The sequence below is a fragment of the Spermophilus citellus genome (assembly GCF_964194105.1).
Source record: "Spermophilus citellus genome assembly, chromosome: 15".
Classification (NCBI taxonomy): Eukaryota; Metazoa; Chordata; class Mammalia; order Rodentia; family Sciuridae; genus Spermophilus; species Spermophilus citellus.
This window is the reverse complement of record NC_138195.1, coordinates 18,071,355-18,097,878: the sequence shown is the minus strand read 5'-3', so window position 1 is coordinate 18,097,878 and position 26,524 is coordinate 18,071,355. Positions and strand designations below refer to the sequence as shown.

At 47.6% G+C, this 26,524-nt stretch overlaps 2 protein-coding genes across 3 annotated transcripts in view; one reads left to right on the top strand and one right to left on the bottom strand.

The window, feature by feature from the left end:
* RASSF4 (Ras association domain family member 4) overlaps positions 1 to 26,147 on the bottom strand; it is a 42,502-nt gene extending 16,355 nt beyond the window's left edge. Inside the window, exons 1-5 of one of the 2 annotated variants that reach the window (XM_081267016.1) lie at positions 25,995 to 26,100; positions 22,535 to 22,624; positions 13,711 to 13,801; positions 11,705 to 11,780; positions 316 to 458 (exon numbers count right to left, since the gene is read on the bottom strand). In XM_081267016.1, coding sequence (XP_081123142.1) covers positions 316 to 458; positions 11,705 to 11,780; positions 13,711 to 13,772 — 281 coding nt within the window. In that variant the 5' untranslated portion in view covers positions 13,773 to 13,801; positions 22,535 to 22,624; positions 25,995 to 26,100. Of the gene's footprint in view, positions 1 to 315; positions 459 to 11,704; positions 11,781 to 13,710; positions 13,802 to 22,534; positions 22,625 to 25,994 lie in introns of both variants that reach the window. The other variant, XM_081267015.1, reaches the window with a different exon arrangement.
* Positions 4,476 to 6,047, top strand: DEPP1 (DEPP autophagy regulator 1). Its single transcript, XM_081267017.1, has 2 exons — positions 4,476 to 4,712; positions 5,315 to 6,047. Exon 2 carries the CDS (start codon positions 5,342 to 5,344, stop codon positions 5,978 to 5,980), a length of 639 nt encoding a protein of 212 aa, XP_081123143.1. The 5' UTR covers positions 4,476 to 4,712; positions 5,315 to 5,341; the 3' UTR covers positions 5,981 to 6,047.
* Positions 26,148 to 26,524: the final 377 nt, after the last annotated feature.

Sequence of the window (26,524 nt, the reverse complement as noted above, 5' to 3'; positions counted from 1 at the left end):
CCTGGGATCCCCCTCCAGCAATGTAGAATGGAGGCGATGGAAGCCTAGGAATGTTCTGTGAGGGAGACAATGTGGTTGTTATCTAGCAAGGTTACCCTGGGCAAGGCTGCATTTTGTGCACACAAAGTGAGGAGGGACTGAGGTAGTCACAGGACAATGGAGGCCAGGCTGGGCTACGCTCCCATGCCAGAACCTGTCCAGAGTGGGTTGTGCATTCTGAGGCTGAGCCGATCCCACAAACACCCTAAACAGTAATGCTAGGGTTGAAAGGTGTCATGAGGCCCACTGACCCCACTCAGCCCTCTGGGCACTCACAGTGGGCAGCTGGGCTGTCCAGGTGTCCACGAAGCTGAGGGGAGGTGCACTCGCTCCCGGTCATCTTGCATCTGGAGTCGGATGGGCCGTCTGAGTCCCCAGGCGATGTTGAGGAGTCCCTCGATGATCAGAGCCCCTTCCTCCTGTGGGGCCCACACACATCAAACGTCCACCCCAGAGCAGCCACCCTCAGAGTTACTGCTCATTCTTCCCATACCCACGCAGGGACAGGACACTCAGGAGAGCCCCCAAACACTCCTTCTCCTTGGCGTTTCCTCATCCGCCAAGGAAGAGCTGCAAGACTCTACGTGCTCCAGGACAGGAGGCCAGGGCGCTGTGGGAGGAAGCCTGAGGCGTGCTTTCCACTGTCCAGCTCTGGCCTGGCCAGAGGCACAGCCAGGGTCAGAACAGAGGACTGAGTCAGGTGTCCCACAGGAACCCACAGCTGTCTAGCAGGCACGTCCACACTGCAGGGAGGAAGCGTGTTCCAGAGCAGCACAGTATGACCACCCGTCCACACAAGACACTGCTTTGCCTACACTGTGCCTGGGCCAGGTTCCTATTTCACCAGATCCTGCTGGATCTCATGTGTGCCAGGACAAAGGACTTCCTCCTCCAGATGGGTCTCAGCCCTGTCCTTCTCCCCATACTTCTGATGGCGGCAGTTCTCATTTGTTGGGACTCATTCTACAAACAGAATTCCAACTGGCTTTTTTCCTGATAGCTGACCTTGCCTTTCTCACTACTTCTAGGACATTGCCAGTCCCAAATCCCCCTCCAGTATTTCTGTAAAACCGCTTTCATCCTGTGTCCCCAACCAGTGTTGGTTCCCTTAGTTCTGCAGATAGAACAGCTCCTTCCCTGCCACTCAACCTGAAATCCTAATCCACAGAACCCTCTGCTCACAAGCACCTTGGTTGGCTCTGGCTCACACACCCGTTGTGTCCTTAATTCTTTCTCTCTGACCTATTTTATGGCCTCAGTCTCTCAGTGACCATTTCAGATTCTCTGCACCCATTTGGATGACCCCAAAGTGGACTTGACCAGGCTTCCTTGAACACCCTCCCCACTGAGCCAGAGAACTTAAGAATCATTCTCCCATTACAATCTCATCCAATATTGTATTTCTTTATTTACTTATTTGTTTTTGTTGTAAGAACATACAACCCAAGACCTGCTCCCTTAATGAATGTTTAGGCGCACAATGCAGTATTGTTCACTCTAAGCACTGTGTTGTCCAGCAGATCTCTTAAACTTATTCATCTTGCGTAACTGTAACTTTATACTCATTGAACACCGATCCCCATTTCACCCACCCTCCCCCACTGTCCCTGGTAACCACCGTTCTTCTCTATGCGTCTGTGAGTTTATTTTAGACTTCTCACTTAAGTGGGTGGAATCCTGCAGTTATTTTTGAACAACACTGAGATTCACAAATTTCATTTCTCTCTCCTCATGAGCAGTGAAAGCCCTAGGAGAACAGGGCACTGTAGAAATTTCTTCATATCTCTGGCAGTGTTTACAGAGGTGCCTTGCAGGGTTTGGAATTACAGTTAGCAATCATTTCTAGTTCAAACAGTCTGATAAAATGATCTCCTCTAAAGTTATTGAACCTACACATAACTCTATGATATGACGTTGTCCTGTTTGCTGAAAAAAGAAACCAAACAAGAAAATATGAGAGCCATTTTGATACCCACTGATGTTATGCAAGCTCAGATGTAAAACCAAACTCCCTATAAAGGCCATTTGAGCTATGGAGGTAAAGGTATCTGGGGAAAATAAGAAAAGCCAAGGTAAGATTCAGCTCTTCTGCCTTGGCCTCAGGTACTTCTATCACAAGACCCTGCCCTTCCTATAACATCTCAGCGTGGGGGATTACCTCATTCATGAAGACCCACTACCCTCAGAGGGAAATGAAGCAGACATGGTTCCAGCCACAGCGGACTCACACCTGGGTGCAGAAGGAGAGCTGAGGGAGGCTCTTGGAGAAGGTGCCTGTGCACTGGTCCTTGGAAATGGTTGAAGGTGGATGGAGAGGATGGGGGAGCAGGTATTCCAGACAGTAGGACCTGCCTGGACAAAGACAGTGAGAGGCAAGGAACAGCTTGGTCAGCCTGAAGAAAGCCCAAGACAGCTGAAAAAGATAGGAAGCTGGCCATTCCCCACTGCCCAAGACCAGAAGAGGTCCTGGAGGTTGCTGGAGGGGAGAGGAGTGAGTTTAGTCAGCATAAGGAAGGAATGCCTACCCCACTCTAGGAAGAGGAAAAGGCACAGCTCGGACAGGCAGTGGGGCTGGACAGCCAAGTCTTTTCCTTGAGGGAGGACAATCTGGGGATCTTGCAATGAAGGAGGAGGCAAGGTATGGATTGACTGGATGGGACCATGCTGGATGTCCCTACCCATGTGTGTCCTGTGCTCCCAACATGCTCACCCACCATGGATATACCCTCCTCTCTTTCTAGATCCATCCTCATGGATGGGAGGCCCTATTAGCCTAAAGCTATCTCTGATAAAATCAATGAAAAACTAAGGCCAGAGCAGATTCTACTAGGTTAATCTGCTAGTAGAAGTGCCGGCAGGCAGAGGCAGGAGATATGTCTCCTGATTCTGATGGTAACACCAACCTTAGAAAGGCCTCAAATTTCACATACCAGAAAGTTATTGTGGCCCTCTAAATCTGTGTCCCAGTCAACTCTTTCCTCCTCAGTTCATTCTCTTGACTAATTAACTAATTACTAATAAATCCAACGAAGTGCCAGAGAAACAGATAAAGGATGGAAACCTTCAGATATAAGAACCGCCAAGGGGGTAATTGCCCCGCTGCACTGAAATCCTGCTCACCGTTCACAGGTGCCTCACACCTTTGCCCACTTGGAAGCAAGAACTCGAGACCAAGATCTCAGGATTGGGGAGCCCTCTCCCTTCTATGACTCCTCTTCCTCCCCCAACTGAGGACCGGGGTGTTCCAGGTGGGCTCAGGCTGGGGTGGAGAACCTAGGGGCCTGTCTGTGCTGGCATAGTGCTGATTCTTTACCAAGACCTTTCCCAGGGCCTGCCCACCTTGTCCTCAGCCACTTCCTGTCCTGGAAGCCCCCACTAACTTCCCAATGCTGCCCAGGTGAGCCCTGGCCTTCCGAGTAGCCACCCCCTATAATCCGGACACAGTAGCCAGAGCAGAAATCCAACTGTAGGACCCTGTTCAAACCCTGCATTGTCCTTCCATCAGCCTCTGTGGGAAAACCAGTGTCCAGGCTAAGATTCTATGACCTCCCATAGGGGCAGGCATAATGTCCCTTGAACATGTCGAGCACGCTCATATCACAGGGTCTTTGCCCATGCTGCCACATTTTTCAAGTCTCTACATCAATGTCGTTTCTTAGGGAAGATACTCCTGACTGCTCTACTTTCAGCGTAGTCTGCCACCCTGTCCCATGTCACTGCTATTCTTTTCTTTGCAGCTCTCATGGATACCTGAAGTCACAACATCTGTTGACAGATGACCTAATTGTCTCTCTTCCTGGAATATAAGCTCCAGGGGGCCATGACTGTCCATTGCTATGTTTATTACACTTAAAGCAGTCTCTTGCACACAGTAACACTATGTATTTAGTGAACAAGTAAATAAACACATTCGCTTTTAAAAATACCTCATCTGGGATGTTGCAAGATGAGGATCAGACTTCCAGCAGGCTGCCCTGGTGCCCAGTCCAAGGTGGATATACCGCACCTTGGGGTGGGCCCAGGAAGCCTCCAGGCTGGGGCTCTGCCTGAGGACCTGGCCAGCCCCACCTCACAGAGGTAGGCCCAGCACTCAGCAGGGATGACCACAACACCAGGATGTCCCAGGGTCACAGGCCACTGATATAATACAAGAGCAGGTGGCAGACTCTGGGCCCCTGGGTCTGGCTATGGGAATCCGTGGAGCCCCCTGACTCTCCAAGGACACTGAGGTGTCCAGGAGTGAAGGCCACCCCGCCCCCACCCTCCAGTGTACACACTCTCCACCCTCCCACAGGCACAAACACAGGCTCCAGGCTGGCAGCTGGGCCAGGCCCCGCCCGCCCGTCACACTGTTTTCCTCAGAGGGCCTTCCTGAGCACTGCTATTTTTGGCCCTCGTGACAGTGATTGAGGACTGGAGGAAAGGTATAAAAGCAGCCAGCGGGCTTCAAAGCTTGCCAGACAGCACAGGGAGAAGCTTCCACCGCGGACCTTGGATATCAACCCACAGCACTTCGCCTTTACGGTCCTCTTCCCCGTGACCCAACACTGGACACAGGGCTCCAGCTGCCGGACTCCCACCTCTCCACCCTGGAGCTTTCCGGGGCTTCCCTTTGGATAGGATTGTCCTGGGTCATCCAGCCTCCCTGCCACTCCTAGACCTTTGAGCTACAGGTAAGAGAGAGTAAATGCTCTCTGGTTTGAGATAAAACACAAGGGTTTTGTTTACTTTTGAGAGCGATTGTTAGCCTTGACTTGAACAATCTCTCTATAGGATGGAGACTAGGAGGGTGCTATGGCAGTCTGCCGGGGGCTAAGTGCCACATCTGCAGAAGGCTTTGATTTTACAAAGAGCTGTCACACAAGAGGTGTTATCTCCTGTGCTTCCCACAGCCCCCCTGCCAGGGTTATATTTATAACCCTGTTTTATGAATAAGTAAGTGGAGGCTTAGAAAGGTGATCTGGCCAAAGGTCTCAAAGTCAGTAGATGGCAGATGCTGACTTTAAGCCCAAGTTTCTTCTGATCCCACATTTGTGCATTTGGGTTATCTTTTCTGTGCACAATCTTAAACCACAGTAATAAAGTCTTTAGCACACGTAGTTTTAATGTTGGTGGGAAGGATGAGCCCAGGAGTCTGATTCCTGGTCTGCAGATTCCACATTGCTCTCAGGGCACCTGATTCCTTCAGACAACCTCAGATGATGGAGGGGACACAGGAGGGGGGTGTCCGGATGGCATGGCGGGTCTTCACCACTTGTTCTCTATCGCCCAACAGGTTACTCCCTCTGTTTTACTAGAAGCAATGAGGTCCCGCCTTCTACTTTCTGTGGCCCACCTGCCCACAATTCGAGAGACTTCAGAGGAGATCCTGCCAGGGGGGACTGGGCAGGATCCCCCAGCCTCTCCCAGCCTGGATGACTATGTGAGGTCTATCTGTCAACTGGCACAGCCCACCTCTTTGCTTGACAAGGTCACAGCCAGAAGCCGACCCAGCAGACCCCACAGGTCAGCCTGGTCCAGTGAGAAAAGTCACCCTGCAGCATCCCTACAGGACAACACTGCCAGCTTCAGTGGTCAGCAGTCCACACTGCCCTCTGCTGGCACTACTGATCCTCTGGACTGGATCTTTGGGGAGTCTCAGAGAAATGAGACAAATAGGAGGGACCTGCTCAGAAGAACTGGCCCCTCTGCAGGACACTGGAGTGCACACAGAGAGGCCAACAGTGGCAAGCCCAGTGGGTCCCCCAGAAGGAGGCTCTTTGAAGCCAGGGCATTTGGACACTCTCTGACAAGACCATCACAGGATGTGCACCAGAGCTCCAACCTGAATAACTGGACTTCTGGGCAGCCAGGTCGCGCCACAGCCTCCCCCTGCAACCCCCGCCCAAGTAGTATTCTCAGAAGTCTTTACTTGCACCTCCCTGTGATCCATGAACTCTGACCCCTCCCCAATAAAGGCTTCTGTAAAGAGTGTGCTGGGTCTACATTGCCTCCCCACCCTCCCTCCCTTACAGTGGACACTGTCCCTGGCAGGTCTTTGAGAGGGAAATGCTTTCATGCAAGAGCTGCCTGTTCTAGCAATTCACAGTGAGAAGCCCCCCTTCTCTGAAGAGTGATGACAGCCTGTCTCACATGAGGAGACATGACGGATGCCATTTGCTCTACTCCCTACTGGACTGTTACCTTGAGCAAGTGACTTGTGCCTCTGTTCTTTGTTTTTCTCATGGGTAACATGAGCATAACTGATGGAACCTGCCTTCAGGCTGTTCCGATGAGCAAACAAATATGAGCCCGTACTCTGGGTAGCTATTGCAGTCACAGATGAGGAAATTAGGGGCAGGGCTTGGCGATGGGGCTTTCAGCTCCCAAGAGATTTCAGAGCAAGGCCCTGGATATACCCAAGTCAGACTCTTGGTCCCTACCCTCAGAGCCCTTGTTTCATTTGGACCAACATAAAACATGGAATTTTAACAAATGCACCACTGTATTCCAGGGGGAATTGTCATTGGGCACCCTGGGGGAATCCTGATGGCTCCAATACATAAGTCCTGTTGTGGCATTGGGAAGGTCCCCATGCCAAGACAGACTCTGTGCCATTAAACCCTCAGGGTGCCAAATGCTTGGACCTATTGGCCTGGTCCCTACCCCTACCCACATCATCTCCAGCCAGTTCATGTGTCCGAAGACTCTGACCAACACAGGTCAGCTCTGGGTTCCCACACCCTGGAGAACCCCAGTTGATGGAGGTATCTAGCGAGCATGAGGAAAAGGACAGGGAATGGGGGTGGATTTCCATCCTCAGAGAGGTAGATATGGCTTCAGATAACTGAAAAGAATCATGACTAAAGACCCATCACTGTGTTCTCTTGTGCTGCGTGACCCTGGTCAAGATGGAGTGGCAGAGAGAAAGGAGAAAAGGAGTGGGGGCCCACAGCCAAGCTCAAGCCAAGACAGAATCTCCTCTGTCATCTTGCTTAGTGAACTATCAATCTGTTTTCTTTCTTTCTTCATCTGTGTTTGTATGTCTAGTTTAATTGCTTTGGATTTGTTAAATGTTTATCTATCCTTGTTTGTGGGTTTTCTGGGAAGGCAGAATATAAACCACATACCAAAAAGAAAAAGTTCCACACAAGTAATTTCATCAATTTCCTTATCTGTACAGTGGGGGACACCATCATCTGTCCTTACAGGGGCTGGGAAACTAGATAAATGAACTTGGAGATGGAATGATAAGCACCAGCTACACATGTCTGCATCTATCACAGCCCACTGGCTCTCCTCGATAACTTCCAACCTGTGGGTCCCTGACCTGCTATAAATATATGTAGGGTGTTCTTTAGCTATAATATGTCCTCAGGAGTGATGGGCAGGGATGTCCTATCCAGTGGGTTCCTAGTTAGGGACTAGATAAGCCAGGTTTGCTGGGCCACCCTCATTTAAGCCCCTTCTGCAAGGCAGCATGAAAACTGGGCCACTGTGGGTAACTGGCAACTAGTACAACATTCTGGTAGAACTTCATAACCTATTTATGGTCAGAAACCACAGTGTTGCAAGGGGTCATGGTGGGGGGATGGTCAAATGGAGTGAGTGGATGCCTGGACTCTGACTCTTCAAATAATCCTTGATATGAAAGAAGTTAATGGCACCTTCAAAAAGTGCTCTCCAACCAGCAGTTGAATTAAAAAGCTGGAAGAGGGATTTCTGGCAGTGTCCCAAGCTGTTGAAGACAGAACATCCCAGAATTCCTTTTATGCTAAGTACTCCTGGTGAGAGCCTCTGTTGAGCAATCACATTCTCCTGATTCCTGGCTTTTGGAGTAACCAGGGGGCTTGGGACTCAAGATCCTCCCTAAGGAGCAGGCTGGGAAGGCCCTTTGTAGCTCCCAAGGAACAGCTGTCCAAGGGGCCAACTACTCATTTCAGGGTTCAGTGGTCTTCCAGTGCTTAGGAGAGGGAATGGGGCAACCTTTCTAGGAAAGGCTCCTGTCTTTCAGCACAGTAGATAGAGAAGCTCTTTCTGTTACCTTGCTCAAGGCCTGTGTTAGATAGGGTGTAGTAAATGCTCATGCCCATCAGGGGGAGCCTGTAAGCCCATTGAGAACTGAGAGTAAGGCTTGCGTACAAGGCAACAGTTCGGAGAGAGTTAACCTGCCTCTTAAGTCTAGAGTGATAGGTTTACATACAGGTATTTCCAGGTAGCCAGCTTTTCTTCTGAGACACCAGCCAGTCTACTTAAAACTGCCATCTTCAAAAGGCACAAATTTCTCTCAGCAGCTTATACTTTTCATTGCAATACAAACAAAATCATCCCAAAGGAAAAGCTCATTGGTATCTTAGCCTCCAGAGAAAGGAATCTATGCCTTCACCCTAAGGAAGCTGGAAAAGGGTCACAAGGAAACATTTGCCCCAGAGTATGGTCCCTGCCCACAGAAGCACCTCATCTCTCCAAGTTCTGCGGACACAGGATGTGACCGTGAAGAAGACAGTGCCTTCTAAGTGTAGCACCCAGGCTGCAAGTGCTACCAGGGAGGCCCAGTGACAATATGCAGGAGGTCTCTTTCAGTACACTGTATGGCTTTAGGAGGGCACACCTGGGTGGCAAGCCCTTTTGCAGCCCAAAGGCACCTTAGCTTGGGGATCAAGGGCTACAAACAGCACTGTATTCCCAGGATCTGTTCAGTGATACTCAAGAGTGACCTCTAAAGACCTCTGAACCTTAGGGTCAGAAATGGAATTGCTATCTTATAAACAACTTTGCTCAGACTTCAGAACCTTGCTGACATCTTTTATTTGCTTCAAAGTGACTTTGGACTAAAGACAATCTCTGAGAGATGGAATTTCTTTGCAAGAAAAATAGTCATTCCCATGGGACGAAACTCTTATATTATAGTCTTAGAGGTTTTGCTCAAGGAGATGTCAGCCTGGGATGGCCCTACAGCAAGTGCCTGAGACTGGGAGATCCCAGAGGCCCAGGAAGTATCAGATCTGCAATCTTTGAGATGGTTGGTGGATATATCACAAAGACTCAGAGAGACCCTAAGAGGCATGATGCCCTAGAACCTGGCATCCTTATCAGTATAATAATGCTGAGCCCCAAACCTTCAGCCATGTTTTTTTTTTCTTAAATATTTTAGCAGTTATTGGTGGACTTTCATTTATTTATTTGTTTATATGTGGTGCTGAGAATCGAACCCAGTGCCTCACCCATGCTAGGCAAGTGCTATACCACTGAGCCACAATCCCAGCCCTCAGCCTTATCTTTATGGGGTTGTTACCCTAAAAAGACACTCACTCACACTGGCACCCCCATGTCTATCAGGCCTGCAGAAAGCTCCTGTAAGGTACTTCTGGCTCTATGGAGATCAGGTTAGATCTTCACATCCTCTTTGGGGTTAGGGACCTGAAACCCCCTGCTGTGAGTTAACTTCCTACCACTGCAGGCTGTCAGAAATGCTCCTCTGGGCTGAGGAGTCCCCCACTTTTCCACTTGGACTGTCCCGCACACACAGGGTAAGACCAATAGAGGAGTACTTCACAGTCCTGCCCCCCACATGGCTGTTCCTACAGAGGGGATTATCTTGGGGAATCCCAGGTGCCAAAACAAGTTCTTACTGATGTCTCTCAAACTTGACCTTTCATCAGAATGCACTGATGGGCTTGTTAAAACCCTTCCAGCTGGGAGGACCAAGAGTTTCTCATCCAGCAGGCCTGGGGGAGGGGGTGGTGAGAATGTGTTTTTAACCAGTTTCCAGGTGATGCTGAAACTGCTGGTACAGGAACCTCACAAGGAGAACAACCAGGATCTTGGATCAATTCCTGAAAGGCTCTGCATTGAAAAATGGAAGCCCAGCAGGTAGATAATCTTAACATACCCCCCGCCTCTATCAGCAATCTGAAGTGGGAACCAACTCCTCACTTAGCAGTACAGGTCAAAGAGCAAAAGCCCTCTGACCCCATTAGCCACACCCTTCTCCCCCCTGTCCCTCCCCACTGCCCAGCACACTGGAGCTCAGGACTCTGTTCTCATTCCAACTCACTCCAGGCCTGTATCTGTGGCTGGTCACCCAACAGCTATGCACACACAGGTACACACTGATACCAGCGGCTTGGGGAACCAAGGCCAGAACCAAGTGAGGCTCAGACCCAGCTCCAAGGGGCTCACTGCTCAGGTAAGAAAAGAGCCAGCAGAACCTACTATAGCAAGGTGGTGGGTTTAGAGCCATGCCAGTGGCAGTAAGGAGCTGGGTGTGGACAGGGTAGTCTGGGAGCAGATCAGGTAAGAGAGGTGTTGGAGAGATAGTTCCTGGAAGAGGAAAGAGGATGAGGTGCACATAGAGAGGGGGACAAGTGTTGGGGCCAGTGCCAAAGCACCAAGTCAGGAGGGCACATCAAAGGAATGTGGAGTGTGTCATAAGCCACCCAGCCTTCCTGATTCAGGAGCCTAAAGCTCCCCAGCCATACAGCCTACATAACTAGAGGCTAAAGAGAGTGACCTCCGGCATGGTCTGTAGAGTGCCTCAGGTGTCTAACTGTGTATCTGGCTCACTCTCATCTGCTGCCTAAAGAAGGATGTGGGCTGATGAATAATTAATATGAGGGAGAATTAGTCAGTGGCCTCCACTCTGATGAAGTCTCTTGTGAGTTTCCCATTCCGTGTTTGACAGCAGAAAGGCGACTTGACATTCACAGGCCCTTGTCAGTCACCAATAAATGGAGAATGTACAGGTGGCCAACAGGATCTCAACATGGAAACTCCCCAAATAAAATCTTAATATGGTAAGACTCACCATTAAGCTATACAATGCACTAAATTAGACCCAGATAGGAATACAAAACTGTGACTCCTGTGTAAAATGTCTGAAGATTCTGGTGGAAGATCAGGCTCTGCTTCATCTTCCCTCAATGGCTACTGAGCCTGGGTCCTGCAGGACAAGCCCTGGAGTACAACTGGTGTCTGAGGCTGCATTTGACCTTGGACATATATATTTTCTTAAGCCTTTATGATGTTTTAAGATTTGGGAAATTCTTGCTGAAGTTCCAGACATCTAGTTGCTTTTGAAAAATAGAAGAGGTTTGGCTGAATGAGGCCCAAATTCTTGCACGGCAGCCATGGGCTGGATCTGATGGGTAGCTGCTAACCTCCGTTTGGACCTACTCCCCATGGGTAGCCTGTAAGGCCCTGCAACCATATGAACTTATAACCCTGAGTGGCCCAAATACCTCACTTTACAAATGAGAGCACTGAGGACATAGGTTAGAAGAGCAGGGATACTGGGCTGGGTTGGTTGGGAAAAAAAGAGGGACTGACTCTTTCCTGGTCTCCTCCACTGAGCATTGTGATAGGCCAGGCATCTCTGAGACTTCAGACACCATTGTCCCATCAATTTACCTGGGCAAAGGTGGAGGGAAAAGATACCGAAAGTGATTCCTATCTACTCTGAACTCTTACAGGGATGTTCCAACTTTATTTTGCTGGCTGGTAACCTGGTCCCTGACCAGGAAGTGACAGAGTAATCATATAATTTATTATCCAAACTGGGACATTCAGAGTAAAGGGAATTGTCATCATAATTACCCTGGAAAACACAGGTGTGGGCCCAGGCTGTCTTCGGCAAGCCAGCATAAATGATGTGACCCTGTGAACAAAAAAGACCTCCAGGCCTCACCTCTCGGTGCCTCAGCTGGAAGCTTCTGCCCTCATGGTAGCAGTTGTAGGTTTTCAGCAGGCTCAAGAGCTCCGACCTGAAAGGTAAAGACACACACATACACTTGGGGCATGGAGGGGACCCAGAGAAGACATTTGACTTCACTAGCCTCAGTTTCTTCCCTCATAAAATGGTCATGATTACACACATTTTGCCAATTGCATATGATCAGTAGAGAGCCCTGACGGTGCCACCATGACACCAATCCTTTCATTTTCCAGAAGGTCCAGCATAGGGACCCTTGTGAAAAGAGGAATGTTCTAGGCGAGGGAGCTCAGAAAGCAGCGAAACTTGCAGGTAGGCCCCAACCTCCCAAGGACATCTAGGGTATGTGTACTTTCAGTATCACAGATCAGCGTCCCTGACAGCTTCCCTGTGCTCTACCTCTTGTCACTTCCTCAGAGGAATACCCGGGGCTTGGATTATTGACATTTCAAAGATTCATGCTTTTTCCTGGTATTGATTCCTAAAAAGGCCCTGTGTGGCTTCTGCAGAGAGAACAGGAGGGGTGCCTGCCTCTTGCCCATCTTGACTTTCCAGAGGAACAATCAAAGCATGAAGATAACAGGCTGAGAGTCAGATCCTGATGGCCCAGGGAGCCCACTTTGCCCATATAAAGGAAAAGTGACAGTGCCCTGACAGATGTGCTGGACAGAGAAGACCAGGATAGCTTCCACACCTGAAAAGGCTATGCAAGGCAGCACAGGACAATCTACACAAGATGCAGCTACACAATTTTAAATCTTCTAGTAGTCATATTGAAAGGGAAAACAAAACAGGTAAAATTAGTAGCGATAACACATTTATTGAACCCAGAACATCTAAATTGTTATACTATCAGCAGAACCAATTCAAAATTTATTGGTGAAAGCCGATACATTCTTTTTATTTTGCCAAAGTGCTTTCCCTATGGAGGGTCTAGGAACCATACCTGCCCAGCCAGTTTTATGAGGTGTAAGGTTCCCCTGCAGGAGCCCAAGGTTCTGGCTCCTTTTCAGGCAGTGCCTCCCGCCACATGCAAACAACACAAAATGAGGACAGCAGAACCTGCTCTAGGGCCTGAGTCTGTGGTCTGTATGTGACGTGGACATGATGGGAACTGATAGGGGAAGCAATGTATAAACTTATGGTATTAAGAAGGCAGGATTCAGTGTCACATCTCCATTGTGTAGGAGATAAAGGCTGAGCATAAAATTATTAGAAAATACATATTTACATGAACTTAATCATGATTAAGGTTTTTATGACTTTTTAGATTATATTGTTACATTGCTCTTATTACAAAATTTAAATAAAAAATAATGCGAAGAGAAGCAATGATGTGATATAACAATGTGTGTTTCTTGGATTGTTCCTGGGAGGACCCTTGGGGGAAGGTCTTCAGCAAAAGCTAATCATTTCAAGGATGTTGGCTCACCTTCAAGTTGGCAGGGTAAAAATATTAGAAAATATTTGGACTCAGGACTCAAAATGCAAGACAAAATGAAAAAGATACTTTTCTTCAGTTCAGAAATGGATTGAGAAAATATCCCCAATATTTTTATGAAAGTAAATAGAAATAAGCAAAGTTAAAAATACATCAATAAAATACTTTTTAACTAAGAACTCTTTTTTTTTTTTTTTTACTAAAAACTCAAAACCAGTTTTGAGTTTTTTAACCATTCAACTTAGCGAGGGTGTTAGTATCATTCTAGTTTGTAAATAAATTAAAAGTAGTCCCTGTGGAACCCCAGTGGGTACCATTCTGCCTTCCTGGTTTTGTGAATTCTAGGAGGTTGGGCTCAAATCCATACTCTGAAGGGTACACTGATCTCCAAAGAAACAGGCCTCAAAACACAGCACCCACAATTGTCCCTAGGGTACATATTCTATCTCTGAAAAAGTCCCCCATCCCTCCACATGGCTGCCATGCAGGGAGGTGCCAAAAGGAGATGCAAAAATCTCCTTTACCATACACCAAAGCTTACTTAAGGATAGACTTGCTGTCACTGATGGGCACGTGAGAGCTGGATGGACACTCTTCCTTCATCTTCTCTTGTCTGCAGACCTGGAAGTTACCTGGTGGAAAGATGAGGGAGGGTTCACAGACAAGTGAGCCAGGAAGAGTTCTACCTAGTATATTCTAGCACCTGGGGCCCCAGCACAGAGGCCTGTAACCTTGGCTTCATACCTGTTCAAGTGTAGGGTGACTATAGTTGAAAGAATCAGGCCCAGAGGATGGAGTCCCCCACTCTGGAAAACTCCATGATCTTTAGGAATTTGGAACAGTTTTCTCACCGTTTCAGGCCATGTGGCTCTCTTTCCTTCGTGGCAACACCCTGAATGATGGCGTCTGTCTTGGCTGCTCCCCAAGTCCTCAAAGCCACCCTGGATCTCTCTTCCCTTCCCACTAAGCTTGGAGAGTGGCCCTAGCACTGCCTTGGGAGTCAGTTCCCCTGGGCCTGTTCTCCAAGTCCAGGGTTACTCAGTACAGTGCTCACAGCATGCTGGACACTGTTGAGCATTTTCTAGGAATCACCTGGTCCTACAACAACATTATGAAGTAGGGATCACATATTCCCATTTTATAGATAAGAAAGCAGGGACAGAGGTGAAGCATGCTGCCTAAGATCACCTGGCAAACAAGAAGCAAAGTCACAGGTTGATTGCATAGCTTGCCAGACCTCAGCATTAGCTCCTCCCATTAGCATGGCATCTTTATGCCTCTGGGCAGGCCCAGGCCTGGGGCCCTCATGAGGATACCTGATATTGAAAGGGCACAGGTCACCTCAAATGGGGCTCCCACATCCCTTCCCAGGTCCACTCAGAACTTTCCCCTTGGGTCCTCTAGAAGGTTCTACTGTCTTACCCTGGCCCATGCCCTATCTTCTAGGTGTACATCTCTCCCCTCCCCACGGATTGGGAAGGTCACACTGCTCCAAGCCGGCAGTTTGCTCTCTAGGGGCGCCAGTTGGGAAACTCCCCAGCCGGTCACATCTTTAAAGACAGAACTTTTACTTGCCCTATGTTGGGGGCCAGATGCTGAAGAAAGAAAGGAAGCAGTCTAACCCAAATTGGATGCATCTTACCAGAGACCTGGGAAATCGACCCACACAGGATAGTCATAAAGCCTTGTGGGAGGTTACAGATTGGATACCCTAATGGTTTAATATTTTGCTACCTTAAAATGCAGATATAATAGAAATAACCTGTGAATTTTCCTCATATACTTAAGAACTTTAGTTCCAGTAGCTATATGACATAAATTTTGCCTTCACTCAGTAGACATTTGTTTATATAACAGGATCTTGAGCTGCTTAAAAATGACTCTTCAGTATCATTTACAGATTATTTTTGTTAAAACTGTAAACCTGAATTTTTGGAATTGAAAAATGCACAGGGACTTAGTGACTCTGTCACACGCACCCATACACACAAACACACACACACTTCTCCTTACTAGAAAACTTAAGTGAGATGAAGGGGACCTCGGTGAATACTCGTTTGCCTTTGTGCCTGTGAAGGAACTGGGGCAGCCAGCAGACTCACTTCCCTGCTCACTTGGGCTTTTCTTTCTGCCTTAGTCTCTCCACTACATACACACGTGCATGCGCCCTACCCAAAGATGGCTGTGGCACTCTCCTGCAGGCCCCACTAGTTGGGGGGGTCCCATGGAATTTTTTTCTGCTCTCTAGGATGTATCCAAGAGGATTCCAAGCCATGTGAAAATTGCCCTGCTTTCTAGAGGGTGAATGTGACCCTGCAACTTCAGAAGCACAATCAATTGTTAATTTTTGAAAAGTTCGTGTTTGCTTAACATTGAAGTCAACAGGTTCTAGAAATTAAATATGTCTCTTTGTTACTTAGAGCATGTTAAATTTTTGGAAACTGTATTTTGGTGGTTTCCTTAACACCCTTCTTGTGTAACTCACCCCCCGACCCCCAATATCCTACAGTCCCTTTCAGTGAAGAGAGGTGGACACACTCTGGGAGCATTTCCTGTCCCCCTGGATTGTGTTCTGTCTGTATGGTGTCCTCACTTCTGCATCCATATAGGTGGCTCCAGTGGGCATGGTTTTTTTTTGTTGTTGTTGTTTTTTTACATGAAGCAATAGAAGTACAAAATACTTATTTTTCCAGAATTTAGTGTGTTCCATAAAATCTGTTGGCATCACCCCATCCTTCTCCCCATCTTAATTCTTTGGTTTTTACTTGTTTGTGTTTTGGATTATTTTCTGCCTTGTATCCCAAGGACTAAAGAATTAGCACAGACACATTCTGACGTTAAGTAAAATAGTAAGTCATGGCAGGTGGTAGTGGTCATGGTTTTCTCTGTTAGTAAGTTGTTGAAGAATGTATGAAGATAGTCATAAATGTACTCAGTGTTCGGATCCTGCTTCAGTTCACATGGCTGTGTCTACATGACGACAGAAGTTTGACAAGGAATCAAGTGGTGTCTGTGTCACTAGCACTAGTGTGCCCCCCCCCCTTCAGTGTTGGCTCCAAACCTTGCTTTCCTTTCAAGTTAGGGGGCATATCAGCAGCAGTTATCAACCAACCAATGGAATCTACTTAGTGGTGACTGGATTGGCTGTTAAAATGGTAAGAGTTGGTAAGCGTTGCTGCCTGACCACACCGCAGCATGGCCACTTGGGTTCCTGTAGAGATGGCCCCAGTTTCCACCTTCCCCCACAAGGGTTCTTGAGACCCCTGGTGGAGGTCATTGAGCTCTTGCCCTGTCTGGCTGTGGTGACGATTCTGAAGTGGGGTTGGGGGCCAGGGGTGTCCCTGCTGTTGGGAATATTTGCCTCTAGTAGATCCAGCCTTAATATTTTCTGACATCCTAGTGAGAGCAGACCCTGCACAAAGCGGATATCAGAGTTAATACTGTGAGGAGACAAAATAATGAGAATAGTTTTACCAAAGATAATGAAATATCGCATAATGTCTGCATATTACCATTGAATTGAGTGCATCTTTAGAAAACTGAATGTAACAAAAACCCACGACATTTTTGGAAATTGTATGCTCTCTAGCAACTTTGTGTGAATTTTTATACAAGCACTGTTTTATGAGTTATATAAAATGTTTTAAAAATAAAAAAAAAAAGAAGCAAAGTCACTATCTGCACACAAGCATTTGGACCTCCGATTCTTGTCTCTTAACCTCTTCTCTATATTGCTTTTGGGCAGGGATTTAGCATTCCCCCACCACCATCAGCTTCCTTTTCTCCTTTGTGCAGTGGGCTCATATCTAGCCTTCAGGATGAGTAGTGGATTATCATGTGAAGCTATCTGTGTGCCTCTCCATACTGTAAAAGGTCTAAAGGGCTTCTCAAGCCCAGCCTGGTTTTCTCTCATGGAGGGTAAATCAGGAGAGTCTTCTCTATCTTGCTGGTATGCTGCCCAGATTCCTACTTCTCTATCTCCCCTTATAATAACACACACCCCTTTTACATATACAGGATACATTTCAAAATCCCCAGGGGATTCCTGAAACCTGTGATAGTATTGAATACTGTAATCTAATCCCTTTTCCAGCTTGACTAAGCACTTAGTCAAAGCTGTGGCCTAACTTATATAGTTTTAGGTGTAATAAAGAAAAAAGGGGGAAAAAAAGCCAGATGAATTTCTTCTCCCTTCTCCACAATTCATGAAGAGAAGATATATTCTTACTATAGATCCTTGCAACATTGTATAGATTTTTTTTTTCCTTATCAAGTCAAGAACTTTTTTCATTTAAAGAAAGTACTATAAAGATTCTCTTTAGCATACCTGAATTGCCATTATCACTACTCTTACATCTGGGAACCATGCAATAAAATAAAATGAAGGTTGCTTGAACACAATCACTGTGATTCCATGACAGCTGATCTGAAAACAGAGACAACTACTAAGTGACTAATGGTCAGGTAGTACACAGTGTGGATAGACTGGACAAAGGGATGTCTCATGTCTGTGTGGGAAGAAGTGGGATAATGAGATTTAATCATGCTACTCAGAATAGTGTTGCTTCCTTTTTGCATTTTTTTTCCCCACAGTATTTTCAACTAAGATTGACCCTGGGTAACAAAAATCACAGAAAACAAAACTACAGATGAGGATTACATTCTGGCTGAGGATCCTCTCTTATCAAGGCTTCCTACATGCTGGGGAATGAGCTAAAGTTTTTCTCTCTTGGGCTGGGGATGTGGCTCAAGCAGGGTAGCGCGCTCGCCTGGCATGCGTGCGGCCCGGGTTCAATCCTCAGCACCACATACAAACAAAGATGTTGTGTCCGCCAAGAACTAACAAATGAATATTAAAGAATTCTCTCTCTCTCTAAAAAAAAAAAACAAAAACAAAACAAAAACCCAGTTTTTATCTCTCTTCATACTTTCCCAGTTGCATTTAGGGGTTAAAGGGGTAGAGTGACACTGGAAGGTAACACAGCCAGGGTGCATTCTATGTCCTTCCACCACAGAGATCAGCTTATTCACAAACCTCCAACATGTGTTGAGATGAATCCATCATAGCCTATCAAGCTGAGCTGTGTGTGTGCAAATGTTACTGGGAGCTCAAGGTCAGGCCCAACTTCTGTTATATTTATTAATGATTTCAGGGCCTGTCACTGCAGAATATTCTGTCCCCTCTGACACTGATATTGACCGTCCAGCAAGTTCTCTTCCTCCTTGCTCTCACAAATATCATGAACCCATCCTCTGTGTTGGGAATGAATATTTGATTGCAGAAGCAGAGAAAATACAATTAGCATGGAGAAGGGAAATGATCTGAGGGAGGTGAGCTTTTCAGTGATCTCAGCATCATCCAGTTAACACTCCTTTTGCCTTGCTCTAAAGTAAGGTAGACCCCCCCCCCCACCTATACAAGGACACAGTGCTATGGCACCACTGAGACCTGGAGCTGGGGACACCCTGCTGCATTCTTCTTGGTCAGGCAGCAGAGGTTTCAAAATAGGGTTTCAGTTCCTCAGCTCCTCAGCTCGCCTGTGGAAAAAGTGATTTGCCAGCTGCATGTTTGGGTAGTTCCTCAAACACTTGTGGGGCAGGAGCTGCCCTGAGTCTGGGCTTCTGGGTTGACACTTTCTGTGGGTACAGGGTCCAGCCATATTTTTAAGAAAGCTTATTGTAGGAAGGGCTGGATTTACAAAGAAACAACTGCAGGTGGGTTTTTCTCTTGTCTTCCTCTATATCCAGCCTCAATCCCACTTCCTATTCTGAGCCTCAGGTTTGCTGGGTTGATTGCAGCTCACAGTGGGTGCCAAGCTTTTTCCTCCTTTAGTACATTTACAGTTTCTAATCAGAACATAGCCTGCTGCTTTTCCAATATTCTGATGCTAGCTCTCTAAGAAACCCTTGCCCAAACAGCCCTCTGTCAGGATAGGTGCAGCACCTCTTTACCCAGGTACCACCTCTTGACTTCCCACCCTGCTGGGCCCTGAAGGGCCATACCTCTTGTTCCAAAACTCACAGAAGCACAGGAGCATGGTGAGGTGGTAGCAATGCATTTCTACTTTACTACTGGTTTCCAGCCCCAAGCATAGCCTGGCACATCAACAGAGGCTGAATGGTTGTTGAATGACTGAATTACTACAAGAAGATCCACAGACTCCCCCTTAAGTCAGCTCCTCCAGAGTTGGGCATACATATCAGGATAACAAAATATAACAGCATCTGGGGACTAAGGAGGTGACTTAGTTGAGAAACAGAATCTGTGAGAAATTGGGGACATATTACTCCTTCAAAGGTATAGATCATCTGGTTTGATAGGAAGCCAGAAATCTGGATTGTTAGGATTATATTCCACTGTTTAAAGTCAAGTGATTATAGGTATTTACTGCTCTTGAAAGGACCATGTGATTGCTAACCTTCCCCAGACCCTGCAATTCAGTCGGGTCATGTGATGAACTCTGGCCCATGGGCTACAAACAGAAGTGTTATGGGTACTTCCAGGCCAATGCATTTAAGAACCAACACCTGTCTCCTAACATGATTACTGAGAAAGCCACTTGTTCTAATTGGCACAGTTACTCAATAGTAAGCCCTTGTCCCTGAGTGACTCTGAATCACAGCCTTCTGCTGATCCACATCAGATATACAATGGGAAAGAGAAATAAATCTCTGGGATAGGCCACTGGTATTTCAGAGATTTGTTATTGCACCATAACCCACCCTAGCCTTACTAATGCAGTAAATTTAAAATGGCATATACATTTAACTTAATATTTTATATTTAAATATATTTCAAAAGGAATATAGTCAGACCTAACACACTTTTGAGGCAGATGCATTTAGTGGGGCTCTAGTTTTTCGTCCTCTAACTCATGACAAAACTCTACAATACTTTGATTTTCCCACAGCATTTTGTTGTATGTAGTAGAAACATCCAAAAGTAAAATTTCCCTATAAGTCAGATGGTGGTTTTTTATTAATAGAAGTTATTTCCTAAAAAGCTTTGGGCTGGGAGCTGCTAAGACCTATATGCTTGCTTTTTCTTCAGAGACTTAATTTTTCCATCTGTACCATAAAGAATATTGACCTCCAATATGTTCGACCTATTCTTAATTGTAGATTTTTTTGTTCAAATGAAAAATTTATGCAAATCATACTAAAAGGAGCTGCTTTGGTTGACAGTAAGGTGTGTGTCATGTAGCCCCATCCAATAGAGCACCAAGATTTCCTTTTTGGATAGCACTGGCCTCCCTGGCTAGCATTTAGGAGTGCTTTGCCTCTGAGGGCCTGTTTATGTTAGGACATGGCCAGTGTGCTCAGTCTCTAGCTGAGGTGGGGGTGACATCCACTGCACAGAGAAAGAACCAGGAGGAAAGTTAAAGAGGGCCCTAGACTGCAGATAGCAAAGTGAGGGGAGAAAGGGGAAGATGGGCTTATAGGATAAACAGGCAAGCTTGGCAGGGATGGAGGATGGGACACCATCCCATGGGAGGGCAGAGAGGATAGTGAGCAAGGCTGGGAGGTGTGACGGGGCCCGCTTTAGTAACAGGGCTCTTTCTGTTTGCTGGACTGGGCCATGCACCTTATGGGACAGGAATTCTAGTCCCACAGAAAGTGAGTCTCTCTTTTAAGAGAACCATACATGCATTTGTATCCTCTGACTTTAATCAGTTGCATGGCCTTTACGTGAGTCACTTGGTCTCTCTGACTCTCACATGCCTCCATCCCAAGCAGGCAACACAAACCTATCTCCCTGAGCTCCTGAGTCTCTCTCTCTGGAATGGCTGGCAGAATTCTACTCAAATGAAAACACTGTGTCTGCTGCTTTACCAGATCGAGGGTGGAGCTGATTTTCATTCATTCTCTCTCTGGGTCTTGGTGAGTTTCAAACAGTATCTAAGACACAGTCAAGAAATGTCAAGAAATGACATTGGATGAGAACTGTGGGAAAGAAGGTAACACCCAGCAGGAGAGGAAGGGGGATGTATCTCCATTTGGAACATTTTCCTTGGACTGCCTTCCATGCATTGAATCTCCTTGTGCCCTGGGAAAGGCCTCTGAATATCTCTGAAAAACTGTTTTTTCAATCTCTATAACAGCACAATCTTGAAAAGGCAGAAGCCCAATGAAAGCACAAGTTGATTCAAGAGAGGATGCTTAGGTGCAAGCAGAAGCCTGAGCCCAGAAAGGATGAGGCTAAGGCTGGCCTGCTACCCAGGCACAGTCTGCAAAACACAGAGTGACAGATGCAGCTGGACAGGCCTAGTTGGCCTGCCTGAGGGCACCTCCCCTCCCCCCCAGCAGCCTTCTTTGTCCTGGCTTGCTCCCTGGCCCCAGGCCCCAGGGCACACAACTCAGGCCTCCAAGCTTGCTTCCCAGGCTCCTCAGAGGAGAGGCCCCCAGGGGCACGGGTGTGCCAGCCAGGCTACCTGTCCTCAGTGAACAAGCAGTGAGTTGTTTTCACTTTCCACTTCAGCGGCTGCTCTGCCAGCCGTGCAGAGACAGCCTGCTATGGAGGGACAAAGGCCAGGGAGGCCTTTACAACTACCAAGCCTGGGCCCTCTTTTCTTTTTTTGCAGTCTTGGGGCTAGTTATTACAGAAGAAGGTGACTCTGTGATTCTTCAGGGAAACACTGGGGCCCAATTTCTACAGGTCAATTGTAAAAGGAGAAAAAGGAGCCAAATGAAGTAGGATTTTCAGGAAACTAAACTGTGTGCACTTGAAAGCCTCTTACAGTAAGATTATGTACTGTCTTCTTTGCATAGGTGTTGGGGTCCTCTCTTGGAAATATGGATAATACATCCAAATTAAAAGATTCAAAGATAGCACCAATGAAATCTAAGTGGATTACCTCTTGATTACCTGTTCAAATCTTGGTTACCTCTGTTCTAACATTTTATGACATCACGGCTCTTATTTTCTCACTTAAGCATGATTGAAATCAAACAGGTAATAAAGAAAGTGACCTGGGAAGCACAGGAAAGGAGGCCAGATGGAGGGACACAACTGGGTGCAGGCTGTTCTACCCTGCATTCCTAGGAAGCCTCAGTCCTCCGCTCCTCTGCAGCCCTGGCCACAACTTCCAAACATCATCCAGGGCAGCAGGGAGGCTCTGAAAACAATGAATCTTTAAAAGGGTCCTCCCTGCACCTGTCAGCCAGCAAATGGCGGGAGGTTGGCCACAGGAAGAAGCCAGCTGCCTCTAAGGGGGTCTGGCTGGACAGCAGGCTGCCCCTTAGCAACAAAAAAAGTCAGCTGTTCCAGTGTGGACAGCGGGCAGTGACTGTGCAGCTGCTGTTCTCTCCTGCTGTTCAGTTTCAATGTCCCCCCTCCCTCCCTCTCCACCCCTACCATCACCCACCTCTGGTTCAGCCTCCTGACCCAGCTCCAGTTGCGCCAGCTGGGAAGCGCTAGAGGATGCAGCACACAGTCCGATGGAAGTGACAGAAGCCTGGGAAGTGCAGGAGAGGCAGATGCAGCCATTGCTCCCTCCACTCCCTGCCTAACTCTGGGCTGATCAAACCAGCTCTTTTCTATTGGATCCCTAACCCTCCACAGTCCTGGGCTTCCCCTGAAGGGTTTCCCTGAGCCCATTCAGATTCCTGGACCTCCCCTTTCTCTGAAGAGCCTGATTTTTGTCCCCCATGCATGCAGCAGACTGGCCATCTCCTAATGCTTCCTGGTGGCCCTCCCCCAGACTCCCAGGGCTGGGTTCTGTTTTCTGCCCTTGTTTACAAGTCACAGCAACCTGGAATAAGAAAGCCATTTCCAATCTTACTGTCCCTTCTTAATACTTAATACCCAAACTCCCTGGCTCTGTGTCCCCCACCACAAATAAGGTTTACCTCCTGTCTGTAGAACAGGGGATTTGTTGGAAAGAAAGATCCTCCCAAGAAATAGCTTTTGGGTTAACCAGGTGCTTAGTATGGTAGCTAGACAACATCCCAACTGTCTGGGGCCAGGGGTGCAGAGCAGAAGGGCAGACCCTCTAAGCTCTTGCCAACAAGTGCTTGCAGCCTGGCTGCCCTGGGCAATCTCCTACCGGTGCTACCTCTGCCCCAGGCTGTGTACCACAGGAAGCTGCTGGTAATGGTTCCCTGGGAGGCACAGTGGATCTCAGAATTTTTTGGCTCATGGAGTCCTTATGAGTCTCTTGAAAACTTACCACACTCTCCTCAAAAAAACTGCACGTATGTATGTGTGCACACATATACACTAAACTTGCATACTATTGAAGAAGGGTCAGGGAGACTGCTTTCATGTATCCCTAGAATCCCTAGATCCCAGGCTGAGAATCTGTACTGAAATGTGACACAGCAAAAAAAAAAAAAAAAAAAAAAAAAAAAAGAGGAGGCAGAGGAGCATCAGAGAGATGGGTATGTTTTGCAATGGCATTGACTTGGTATATGACCTCAGTGCATCTCTGGGGCCTGGTTCTTGCCAGAGTTTAGTGGTAGCTGGACTAGAATGTCTTCAGGGCTCTTCCCAGCAGTGCATTCCTGGGCTCTGTGACATCCCATCTGTGTTCTCCAAGGCCAGGCAAGTCAAGGAGAGGGAGTTTAAGAGATTTCCATCAGTTGTACATGCTGGGGAAGGAGGCTGGACACAGAAAAGGAGACCTAGGAAACTCAAAGTTCCCCTTTAGCAGAAATGAGAAAACTACAGAAATTTTGGGAAGTGCACCCACTTCCTACTTGATGTTAATTTACTTTAAAACAATTTCAAAATATTTTCTTCAGTGTACTCTGTGAGAAGATAACCTCTCAACCTTTGTAATGTGCTGAGCTCAAAGCTCTGTTCTGTGTTTCTCTGGCTGTATGACCCTTGGCAAGTTCCCTTCCCCCTCTGAACCTCTCTGGTTTCTCATTTATCAAATAATTATAATTCTAGATGAATTTTATGAAGGCAAATGAGACCTTTCAGATGGGCATAGTATGGACTCATCTATAATAAACAGAAGCTCCCATTAACATCACTGTTGACATTGGGAGTCAGGAGTTCTAGAGGCTCCAGAGAAACAGTAAGGATCTGGAAATGGGAATGTGAAATTCAAAGAGGATGAGAGTTATCTTCCTGCAGAAGTGACTATGAGTGAGGAAATAGGCTGAGTTTACTCCTGAAACCAGAATCAGATCCCCAGGGCTGCAGCCTGGATGAGTGAGGAAATAGGCTGAGTTTACTCCTGAAACCAGAATCAGATCCCCAGGGCTGCAGCCTGGATGAGTGAGGAAATAGGCTGAGTTTACTCCTGAAACCAGAATCAGATCCCCAGGGCTGCAGCCTGGATGGCCTCACACAGGCCATCTGAGGCTTTGCATTAGTAGAATGACACCCAAGTTTGTTCATGCTTTTTATCTGCCATGATCCAGGTGGCCCTGACCCAAGGTGATACTGAACCTTAATTCTGTTCTCTACCTTCAGGTCCCCCCACCACTAGAGGCTCCTGGGGTTCAGATGGACACTTTAATCTGTGCATCAACCTTACTTTCAATGACAAGTCTGGAAACACCACACTACACACAGAATTATGACTAGAACTAATAAAGACAAACTGATCATACACCGACAAAGTGGTGAAATGCACCCCATTACAACTTCTAGCCAGCAACTTTTTCACCTAATTGCAATGCATTTCATCTTCTCTTCTCTCCCTCTCTCCTCTGCATACTCCTTTCTTTTCCCTAGAACTTCCAGTCCCAGGGACAGTAGCCCAGGAACTACACAGAGGATCAGGAGGTCTGCAGACTTGCATTTACCTGTTGGTTACAGTATTCACTTTCAGTTTTTGTTTTGTTTTTATTTTTATCATTTCTGACAACAGATTTTGATTGACACAGCTAAGTATAGTGAAGACAGTGAGGGTCCCTTCTGCCACTGTGGTGGCAAACTTTGGAGTCTAACCTGTTTGGGTTTGAATTCCAGAATCCCAGGCCTTATTTGCTGCATGACCTCATTTAATTTCCATGTGAAATTGGGTTTCTAAATCTCTGCTTACTGAGTTTTAATAAAGTGCTGGCTGGCCTGGCACTGGCCTGGTATGAGAGGAGGCCTCCCTTGTCAGGGTTATGCCAGACTCATGATAACATTAAGACATCCTTCAGCAATTAAGTACAGAGCACAGGAAGAGCAGGGAAGCAGGTTGTATAAGCTTTAAAGCCAGAGGGTGGGGTGAAGGAGGCCTGAAGGCACAGCCAACCCTGGGTTTAAATTCCTGCTCTAACACTGGCTCTTCTGAGTAAGGGTAGACACTTCTGTAATTCTTTAAGCCTCAGTTTTTCATCTGAAAATGGGGATAATGAAAGTGTCAATCTCACAATGCCGCAGAGGGTGTGGTACATTGTGTTGAAACCCTTAGCACAGAGTCTAGTAGAAGGCGAACCCTCCACAAATAGCGATTGTGAGACAAGCCCCTCTCTCTGCCTATATTTTGGTCTCGGTTTTCCATCTGTGAAATCAGAGAGTTGTGCAAAAGTGCTCTGAAGCTCTCTTCCCAACTCTAGGGTCTATTCTTCTAGGAGACCGGCTGAGGTGAGGGTTGAGGTGGGCACAGGTGAAGCCTGAGACCGCACTCACCTGTCATGCTAATATCTTAGCTCCTACAGTGACTTCCTCTTAAAGGAGGTGCCAGGCACAGTGCCCATTGAAAGCTTTGGGCCCCAAGCCCGCCATGCGCCAGGCTGGCAATGGGAGGAGACTCCGCGCGCAGCGGTCAAAGGGCACAAGTGCCCAGGCTCTAGCGCATCTGCAGGGTGACAGCCCGGGGCTCGGGGGTGTGGTGCTCCATGGACGCCCACTAGCACTCCTGCCCGGGCATCACTCACCGTCCAGTCATCGCTCCATCCAGAAGCCACTGCCAGAGCCCTGTCCCAGCCTCCAACCAGAGCTGCGCCCGCATGGGAGCTGAGCCCGCAGCGCCTGCGGTCCACCGGCTCTGCTGCACGGGGACCCGGCCCGCCCCTCGCCCCGCCCTTACCCCATCCAGCCAATGGCACCTCCCCATCCTTCCCTCCCCTCCCGTCCTGGACTAGCCCCTTACCTCTCACTGGACGATGGGACCGTTCTTGTGCACCGCCCCGCTCCGCCCTGGGCACCCGCGGAGACCCGGCGCCGGGCGGTGCCGGAGGGTGGATGGGGAAGGTTTGGGACGTCTGCGTACTGATTGCCGGGTGTCCTCGGACTACCGGTTGGCGCGCCGCGAGACCCGAATCTGTGGTCCCCGAGGGCGTTCCAGGATGCGCGAAGAAAAGCAGCTCGACCTGGCCCCAAAGAACCGGGTCTGCTGACGGCGTCTAGGGACCCTTGCATAATGTGGACCCTTGGAAGATGTGGACCCTTTGGTTTACAACAAAGG